The 10,448-nt window shown below is 38.0% G+C and overlaps 1 protein-coding gene across 1 annotated transcript; it reads left to right on the top strand.

Moving 5' to 3' along the window:
- Positions 1 to 913: 913 nt before the first annotated feature.
- On the top strand, positions 914 to 5,596 carry C3H20orf85 (chromosome 3 C20orf85 homolog). The gene is made up of 4 exons (XM_030007674.2): positions 914 to 975; positions 1,716 to 1,797; positions 2,867 to 2,965; positions 5,417 to 5,596. The coding sequence occupies exons 1-4, from the start codon at positions 914 to 916 to the stop codon at positions 5,570 to 5,572; spliced, it is 399 nt and encodes a 132-aa protein (XP_029863534.2). The 3' UTR covers positions 5,573 to 5,596.
- The last annotated feature ends 4,852 nt before the right edge of the window (positions 5,597 to 10,448 follow it).

Genomic DNA, 10,448 nt, shown 5'->3' with positions numbered 1-10,448 from the left:
AAGACCAATGTTATTTCCCACTACAATTACCAAAAGATAAGTTTGGTGCATATCAAGAGGACTTAGGAACTGGAGATGCAGGTTAAAAAAGTAGGAAACTGAAGCAAACCCCCATCATAACACATATGGTCTGAGCTTTGGACACATTGATGAGCTGATTCTTATCAGAGTAAAAAAAAAAAAAAAAAAAAAAAAAAAAAAAAAAAAAAAACAAAAAAAAAAAAAACAAAAAACAAACAAACAAAAAAAACCCACAAAAAAAACCCGAAAAAAAAACCCCAAAAACCCAGCATCCTTCAACCTTTTTTCATGTCCATTACAAACAATTGAAAATACTGCAAGTTTTTGGCTGTTGAACAACTCCCTTGTCTGGGTTTAAAATAGACTCTTAACAACTCAGTATCCAGAAAGGTGTCCCACTGTTTATTTTCTGCTAAGGGGAGCCTGGCTAATCAGTCAGTTACAGAGTTTAGACAACACATCTTCCTCTGAAACACGGCTAATTCCTCAAGCAAGGTAACAGCTTTTTATCAGCTTAATCCAAACATGTTTTCCTGCTGAATAACATTTAAAAAAAAAAAAAAAAAACCAAAACCCAAACACTAAAATTACTGACAAAATCGAGTGCACTTCCCCTGGTTTCCCGAGAGACCTAGAGAAAACACAGAATGGGCAGTTTTAGCCTTTCCCTTGAGAGACACGGTTATGGTATCACTGCAGGAGGGTTACTCGCCAGTGTGGGGGGCCGCCGCCAGCGAAAACTGTCCCCTCAGGGAGCGCAGGGCAGCGCCAACGGCTACGAGCGCGCGCCTGCCCTTCCCGCCCTTTTGTAACGGCCGCCGGAACCGGCACCGCCTCCGCTGCCGTCGCCCGGCAACGCCCAAGCCGCGAGGGCCCGGCCCCGCCGGGCGACATGGCGCAGCGGCGCACCGACCTGGCGCAGCCGTGCAACTTCGTAGCGCGGGACAACTGCTGGTAACGGCCCCGGCCCTCCCCTCACAGCCGACGGCCCCGGGCCTCTATTGCCGCTCTCCGGCCGCCTCCTTCCCCTCCCGCCCAAGGCACCCCCGCCGGGCAGCTCCGCCCACAGCGCCCACTCTCAGGCGGGCGGAGGCTGAAGGGATTTGGTCGTACGTTCGCTTCACGTGTGTTTGTGAAGTGCCATCTGCAAAAAGCCCAAGAATTTTAATACTCTCAGGTGGCCCAGCCCCGAGTTGGACCGGCAAAGCGGCGCATGCCAGACCCGCAGCGGCCAAGCGTTGCCCGTGGGCTCCAGCGTTTCCCTCCATCTTCCTGCTGGGTGTGAGGAACGGGGAGGAGGGCCAGGGCCGGGGCAGAGCGGGGGGACGAAGGGTCATTTCATCAGTCAGTCGTAAATGAAAGTATGTACGAAAGGATATTGGTGCTTACTTTTCATGTTTTTCAAAAAATGTGTCGGCAAATTTGACCTCCTCCAATTCCTAACGTAAACATAGTTTGCAAGGAAATACTGTTTCATTCACACGTTCTGTTTCATTTCCAACCGATGGAAAATATTTCCCCATTACCTCCAAGTCAGACAATTGCTAACTCATACATAAACTTGCTGTTTTGAAGCAAAGGTCTAAAGATTCATGCTGAAGTGCTGTGCTTTGTGACATTAGTAGCTGGGTTTGGGTATTGGTTTTTAATGAAAGCTTTCAGAGTCATCTTAAATATTTCTCTCTCTCTTTCAGGAAAAAATACATTGAAAGCGAACTAGAAGCTGCAAGAAGGTGGTCTCACAAATGGGGATTCTTGAAAACACCTCTTGAGGAGGTAAAATTGAATGGCACATAAGCAATACATGAAATTGACTTGTACACAAATTCAACTGGACACAAAATTATGTGAGCACAGAAGACTAGAAAAATACTGAGTATGCTTTACTAAGCTAGGTTCTGAGGTAACAAGTGCACTACTTTTAAGATAGGTTCAAAGTTTCAGTTTTCCTCTGAATGAAATATGGCAAGTGGTAATTTATATGCTATGCATATTCTGATATATTTCTCTTGAGAAACATGACTCCCAGTAGTGTTAACAAGTACTAGATGCACACTGACAGGAAAATATTTCCCCTTTGTCTATCCATATGGTAGTTTAAAAATCTAGGGGAAAAGGTTCTAGCTAATTAAATTTTCAGTGGGGGAATTTGCAACAAATGAAAATATTTGGAGAGATGTCTATTCTCAGTGATGTTTAGATATTAGAATATAGTAGCACATAATGTTACATGTGGAATCACAGTATTTCATCACTAAAGAACAGGATTGATGCAGCCCCTGAATAGTTACAAATATACTTTCCATGGGGCTAGAAGTACTTAATCTGTTCTAGGATTTTTTGAAAATTCCTGTAGGCATCCAAGTTAGCACCTTTGAAAACTTTGGTCCTCTAGGGTTCAACATCCATCCTTGATAACTATAGTCTGTCATGCATACCACCTTTGCACAGTACTAATAGATCTACAGCTGAAAAGTTGACAAACTATGCATTGTTACTATTGGTGAACATGTATATTTAGCATTTATTAATCTTTGGTTTGTGGTCATATAAGATATATGTAAGATATATTTCTAGCCCTTTTTGGACCAGTGATGTAGTTAGGAGAGTTGGAATCACTCAGCAATATTTAGCCTTTCATTTGAAATTCAGAATTGCATCACTTTCTGAAACCAAAAAATACATTACAATAATTTCCAAAGCACTACAATAAGTAGTCGTGTTTTAGATGGGAAGAACAGGGAGTTCCGATGCAACAATGAGGGGAATGGTGTAGATATCAGATATTACAGCATATTTCAAAAGATAAAGAATCAAATTTTTAATGTTGATGTTTTGGTTTTAGTTGATTGAAGATGAGAAGAAAGAAAATACAAAGCCCAAGATACAGCTTCCAGAACATCTGCAGGTTCAACCTGTGACACCTGTGGAAAAATACATTAAGGTTAGAAAATTAGATTTTAAAATTGCAATACAGCAATATCTGTCTTAAGAAACCACACAAGCTCTAAAAATCAATTGTCTTGTAGAGGTGGGCCTTTAACTAAAGGTCAAAGTAAATTGTATTTGCAACCGGAGCAATGCTTTAAAAGCATTCATTTAAGACAAGGAACTGCCCGTTGGATATGGTTGCTAGTTCACAGAGCTTTCACTGTACATAATCATCTTTCTGTAAAGCACCTCCCCCATGCACTCCTCTGTGACATCTAGTAACAGAACAGTCAACTGTACAGTTTAGTACAGAAGAGTGCTCACAGAGCCATTTATGACTGCTGACCATTCATTGCTCAAATATACATGTCTTACTTCAAGGCTTTTCATAACTTTAACTCCCAGTTTTAACTATTGGTTAAGATGCAGTCATTTTTGTAGCTTTATTTAAGACAGTCTTTTTGGCAGGTACAATGCCACTGTCCTCTTTAGTGGCACAAATTAGTAAGAAGCCAGTTCTAATGAACCAATTCATAACTATTTGATTTTACATTACATGATTTATACTCACATATACAGAGTCTAAAAGTTGTCAAACAGCTGGAAATGAGAGTGGAATGTGACTGATGATTTGATTTATAAATATACAGTGTCAGAATCACCAATGAATACGATAACTATACAGGCAGCTAAATCAGTGACATTGGGAGAGGAACACATTCATAAAAGGCGAAGCAGAATATGCTAACAAAAAGGAAAGTTAGTCCACTTAGAGAAGATTAAGGAAACAAAAGAGATTAGAAATTCCTACTTGCTGAACTAGCTTTCTTTCAAAGGATTCCAAGGGTGTGGAGATAAGGTGAGGAAGTAGTAAAAGCTTTTACTGAGATTAAATTGAAAAAAAATAATTAAGAGCTAGTGCCCAAGAGTGGCAGAGAAATGAAATGCCAGCATTTCTGCCATTAGTGCTACTTATTCTTAAGTTTTGTCTCAACCATCCAATTTCAGTTAAGTTTACCTCTGCTTCAGCACAGTGAGGGTGTATGTGTGTTAACAAATCATGCAGACAGTTATCAGCTGCTAAAGTAGCATGTACAGCCTGGTGCATACTAAAACAGGGATCATAGTTTCAACTTCACCTCAGAATCTTTATTTGCTAAGGAAGATAAGGGTTAGCTGTGATTTAGGTCACCCTTCACATATTCAGAGCGAAGTTTCTTAAGTCTTCATTCAGAACTATGTGTCCTTCTTCACATTTACCTTCATGGTAACAGTGATCATATCTGTTCTTCTCTCTAGGTTAGATTAATAATTGCTTCTTCATAGTCCCTTCCCCCAGATCATAAGTGGGACATGATTTCCTTCATTATCTTGCTCAGTGGGTGGCACTTTTGGCCATAAAAATTATCTTTTCAGAGGAACTGCTCCACCTAAATATCATAAACATTTTCTAATCTTGGCCAAAGAACAAAGTGAAGCAACTCTGGCAAGAGAACTGAAACATTGTTCTCTTGCTGTGTATTTCTCTACTAAGTCCCCAGATGCTAAAATGATATAACGTGCCCAATTGAGATGATTCAGCCAAAGTAAGCACAGCAGTCAGTGAACAGAGACTGTTGGCTTTTGTTTTGTTTCCTTTTTAGCTAGATTAGTTGCAGATTAACTTGATGCTTACCCATCTTTTAAAGTAGACAGAAGGTGGAATGAATAAGTAGTTCTTGATGCAAAAGCCAGCTTGGTCAGTAATATCTTTAGCATTTGGCCACAAAACTATTATTCCATAGCTGCATTGCTACTGAATACATTGCAGCAAGTATAAAATGCTATTTCTCCTGTTTAGAGAAGTTAACTAGTTTTAAACATCATTATTATTATTATTATTATTATTATTATTATTATTATTATTATGTAAGGAAAAAAGATAAAGCTGAAGATAAAATTCTTCTCCTCATAATGTAAAGCCAGTAAAGCCCTTAGAAAGGTATTGAGCAAAACTTAAAAAAAAAAAAGTATGCTAACATACACGACTGAGGAATAACTTTGCTTTTTGATTTCCTGTTATACATACCAATTTAGGCATTAAAAGACTTTTTTTTTTTTTTTTGGAAGGGTGGTAAATGAAAGTTAGTTACTTCATTGGAATTTGGCCATTTTACTTCTCTCTTTCCCTGTGCCTTGCTATAGAATGGGACCTAAATTATTCTAATGAGTTTTTAAATTATAAACTATCCTGTATTATAAATCAAACTTGCACGCAACTGGGCTATCTTTCGAAGTTCTTATTTCCTTCCATTAATGTCAGTGTGTGTTCAGGATATTAATTCAGCAGATTGTATTTAAAACCACTATTTTTTATAAGTTCTCATTTCCATCCACACTACAGCACAGGAGAGGATGTTGCATGACAGAAATTACAATCAAAAACCTTTTAATCACTGAATTCTACATGTTACTTTTATTCTAGGTGATTCCATCTCCTCCAGTACCTAAGACTACCCAGGGATTTATTGGCTGGAGATCAGGTGTTCCAGGGTTAGAACTTGAACGTGGTTTTCAAATCCAAAGCTGCAAAGGTACCTTTTTTAAGGATTTGAAGTGGCCATGTGAGCCCTCTGACTGACATTGAGAAATAACAGCTAGGCACATAGATCCATTTGCATCCCTAAGTTAGCATTCTACATTGGACTGTTGGACTGTTAAACATTTATGCTTTAAAATTAATAAACTCATATAAAGATCATAGAGCAGGTACTACTTTTATTAGCATTAGTAAGACTATGATTTTAAAATATTTATTGGAAGTCTTTAAAAAACACATTTTGTAATGAGAGCACATTTTTATAATTGTTTCTCCATGAAAGCCTCCATTCAGACTCAGTTTCACAGCAGCTTTTTCAAACATAAATACAGACTGCCATGTTCCTGACAATCCTACCCTGCTGCTTGTTCCCAATTCACCACTTACCAGTATTGGAATCTGTGTTTAGAATTAGTTTTCAATCAGCACTCTGAACTGGCCCACTACTGAGTTGCTCAAGTGCCTGTGCTAGCACAAAAACATCTCTTTTGTACAGAAAGAGAATGAGAAGAGGCAGAGAAGAGTAGCAGGCATGACTTAAACTGGCTCAAGCTGCCATGGAACTGCATCCTTGCATTTGGAAAGAAGCTTTCCTAATTAAAAAAACAAAACACAAGAAACAAAAAACACCTGCAAAAAAGATAATTATCAGGCTTCATCATGGTGTGTCCATTGCAGCTTGAAAAAAACAGGCAAATCATAAGTACGGTTAAGTCATAATTATTAAATGCATTGTCTTTTGTGTTGTGCGTGCTTTACAGGTAGTTTGTGTAGTTACACACATAAGAAATTGAGTAGTTCCCAGTGCAGCTGCTTGATTGGTTTAAGTAAAGTATACAAAGGCCACAGTGACACAAAGTCACTTTCAAAAATCAGTTTTGGTATCAAAACAGGGTTTTTTCAATTAGTTGATCAGAATGCAGATGTGTTACAAAGTATTTATGTTGCTTCAGTTTTGTTTATACCAATATTTATACCAACCAGGACTGGTGAAAGTCTCGAAAATAGTAGGGGGTTGCACTGATAGTTACTGGTGTAGCTACCTCAGAGCCATGGAGCTCGGTCTTGCACTTAATTACTTACCTGAAGATTTGCCAGGACTTTTGGAAACACAGAGAGAGACTCATTTAGTTGTAGCAACTATTTGCAGAACATAGTTATAATTGGCTAACGTGTTTAAACTAGAAGATTGTTCAAACAAATAATAGCCTCGAAGAAATCAACACAGGCAGCTCCTTATAACTCCTTATTACTTAGAGAGGAAAGACTTTCCTCTTTAATCCTGCTGCAAGATCTCCTTTGTATTCTGCAGCTATCAATATCTACTTCTTGAGTCAGCAGTAAGTCCTTGGCTTTCATAGCAGTAGGTCAGCAGCTAGTGTTTGTTCTTTTCTTCTTCCCAAGAAATGACTCACAATGATCAACATCCCATCTATTTTTTTTTACATCCAGTTCCAAATGCCCACAAAATAATAATATTTTACTTTTTCCATATTCTTTACAAATAATGGAGAAGTGACTCATATCCTTTGGAAAGATTACCCAAGAACAAGGATACATAGCAGAAGTAACTTCAGACACATTACTTAAAAACCAGAATAAAGAATAACTTGGAATCAGGCTCTGGAAATTTAGGCTAAATTGCAGTTTAGCTACTAACTATAACATGTGTAAAGTGTTCTTTGAACAAGCAAGATAATTGTAAGCACAATATTTTAAATCAGTGTGCTTTCTTGTCATGGCTACGTTTGTATCTGTTTTGTTTTAATCACATGGTTCTTCATTTTATTTTAAGGTTGTGTATAGATCCTCTTATTCTTGTGTGATTTAGATAAACAGGTATGGTAAAGATTAATACATAATTTAGTAGCAACAAAATTACATGAATTTAGGCCAAATGAAAGGGGATATTCAAGACCACTGTTTTTTAAAAAATGTTATATTAAAGAACCAAAACTGGCACCTAATATCCAGTAGATGTTTGTATGAAGTGAAATCCAAATCCATATAAGCCATGGTTTGATTTTGAAAACCAAAATAAATTCTTTGTTCAGCATCTACAGTTGGACATTTCTGAATCCTATTCCCAATGTCTGAATATTAATTCTGTACTAACAGTAATGTTTATTATTATACTTTCCATCATTTAAGGAGCCTTTACTTCAGGAGATACTTTGATATAGCCTGATTTGGGATGTGTAAGGAGTATTGTCTAAAATTTTAACTCATTCCTCTAGCATAAATCTGTCAGTTGTTAATTGATCCATGTATTTGGGGGTTTGGTATTGAAGAATATATGAAACTATAAACCTGACTATTTCTTTTCCCAACCCTTTTAGTTTGACCCTTTATACCTGAAAAAATTGTGTAGAAGTTGTGGATTTGCAGCTGACAAAGGACTGCCCAGTCAAATGCCCTAACTGTGAATCCAAAAGGCCGATACAGAATTATTAAATTGCCTTGTAATGTTACAAACCTGGCATTTAATTTGCGGAAATTAACCTATTTATTGGAGCCAAGTTGGGGACATAAATGTCACTGCACACTGTAAAATATCACACCATCTCCAAGGTCAGGACAGTGTTAGTAAACTCAGTGCACACACTGGGGAAATACTTCAAAACAAAATTAAATCACTTCAAAAATGCAGCAAAAGTCAAGACAATTTTCATTCTATATAAAAGTCTTAGACCTGTGCTTCTGTGCGAGTCAGAGCAGAATGGGATGTTTCTAAATGTATATAAAAAGTTATGCAGTTTATTTTTAACCAAAATTTTAAAACAAGATGCAAGTGTATTTTGATGTCTTCTGTGCTTCAATCAAATTTCACTTGGCATAGTCTTTTGTAAAGCTTTTGGTGGTCTAAGGTTCATGTTAGCAAACTAGTATGCATATCAATTCTTCCTTAATATACTAAAATTTTTCCGAAAACTGAAGCCATCTTGTCTTTTGACTGTTGTTTTCAGATAAACTAGTTCTTTGGTAACAGGCTTATTTTAAAGAGAAACTATGGATGATGCTTTCAGAATTGCATATGCAAAAATTTTACTGTATTTGATACACAGTCACCACAGCAAGACCTGAAAATAAGTCAGCCATACATCTTTTGTCACCATGGATGTGTGCCTGCATATACTTTTCTGGGTGTGTGATGAAATAATAGTAGAGGCTTAAATGACAGTTGTGTTTAAGTTGAAGAACTAGGAAATCAGAATTATCTTTCTCACAAGCGCTTGCTTTATAAACAACAAAATTGGGTGGCAAAAACCTGGTGCATTTTCTTTCACAATGTGTTCTTTTCTGTGCTGTTGGAACTGGCATAGAACTGGCACTTGCTATTTATAATTTCATTAATATAAGATATCCTACCGGCAGCTCAGAGTTGAAAGATTATTATTTATTTAAAATGCATTTTGTATCAGAGAATAAAGGTTTTTTATTAGATGATAGTGAAATGGTGATTCTGAATAAATAGCACTACTCAAATTGCAATTACCATACAAGGGATGCTGTACATTTGAAAGAAGCACAATGAAAAGCAACCACAGCATGTGCGTAGCCAATTGATCTAGCTACCGTAAAAGGTGGCCGCTGAGAGAATAAATCTAATCACTATTCTGCATGAGACATTTCTACAAAGTTACATGCTGTGACTATCCTAATGGATACCCACTGCTGTCCTAAGCTTGTGCAAAAATTACTATCTCCAGTTCCTGCTATTGGCTACTCTGTCAGCCTGAAGTAACTTCAATTTTGAGATCGTTTGCATTACAAAACAGAGGTAGATTTGTGTTTTTTTTCTTTTCAGAGACCTAAGGCTCCCCATACACACATATCATTTCCGCCTTTAGTGAAGGATTCTTTATGGTTTCTTCCACATTCTAGAGTACCAAAGCGACAAACACTAGTCTAACATAGTCATTGGCAACCAGACCAGAAATCTCTACTCCCATGTGAAGCCCAACCCAGGTCACTCTTTGCCTTAGGTTCCTAAATGTGTTGTATTTAGTTCCCCTTCAAACTGTAAGTGTCAGCGTAGCAAGACAGATAAGGCCCACTCACAGCTATTACCTTCTTCCTGACTCCTGTGGTTTTCACATCCCATCAAGTTGTTATTTAACTAGTTGAAAGCATGTCAAACCATTTCATAGGGCCATAGTGTAATAAATGTAACTGTACTGGATAGCATTGTGTTGTGAAACTGATCAGGTTGCCAGTGAACAAAATATTGCCCCTTCAGTCCGCTCTATCGTACATAGAAAGGACCAGCAGTATTGAGAAATAAATTCAAAACAAACCCAGAAACTTTGTAAAAACAACACAAATCTGATTCATATTGCACCAGTGAAGCAAAACGCTGGTAAGGGTCATTATTTTCCTCAGATGAATTGGAGATAATTTTGACCTTAGGGTTTCAGGCTGCTCACACATATCTCAAGACTTGCTCTGTTACATGGAAAACAGTTGAAAGAGATTAAAAGAATGCTCCTTCCTGTATGCCTCAGTGGTGGATTTGTTTCCAGTAGGGTTTTCAACTGGAAATTCTCTGGTATAACCTGAAGAGTACCACAGGGCAGCTTTTCATCTCAGTACAGAAAGATGTAGTGTTGCCACCTTTGAAGTAAGACACACTTATCAGTCTGAGCAGTGGGTTTTACAGGCTCTGACAGAGTATGAAATGTCCAAAACCATCCCAGGATGGTGGTAAGCCACTGGACATCTAGCACAAGGCTTGCAGAGAAACTGGAGGTTGTGTTCATGAAAAGTGTTCTGAAGCATCTGCATTTCCCTCTCTGCACCATCCACGAACCGCTATGACTTCAGATGGCCACCCTGCAACACTGTAGGTTATGTACAGCATCCCAGCATTTCAGGAGGCAGTTCACCAGATGTTTAGAGAAGGAGGATGAGATGGGGT

The sequence above is a fragment of the Aquila chrysaetos genome, chromosome 3, assembly GCF_900496995.4.
Source record: "Aquila chrysaetos chrysaetos chromosome 3, bAquChr1.4, whole genome shotgun sequence".
Taxonomy (NCBI): domain Eukaryota; kingdom Metazoa; phylum Chordata; class Aves; order Accipitriformes; family Accipitridae; genus Aquila; species Aquila chrysaetos.
Note: the sequence above shows the minus strand (reverse complement) of the source record. Positions and strands in the feature narration are given on the sequence as shown.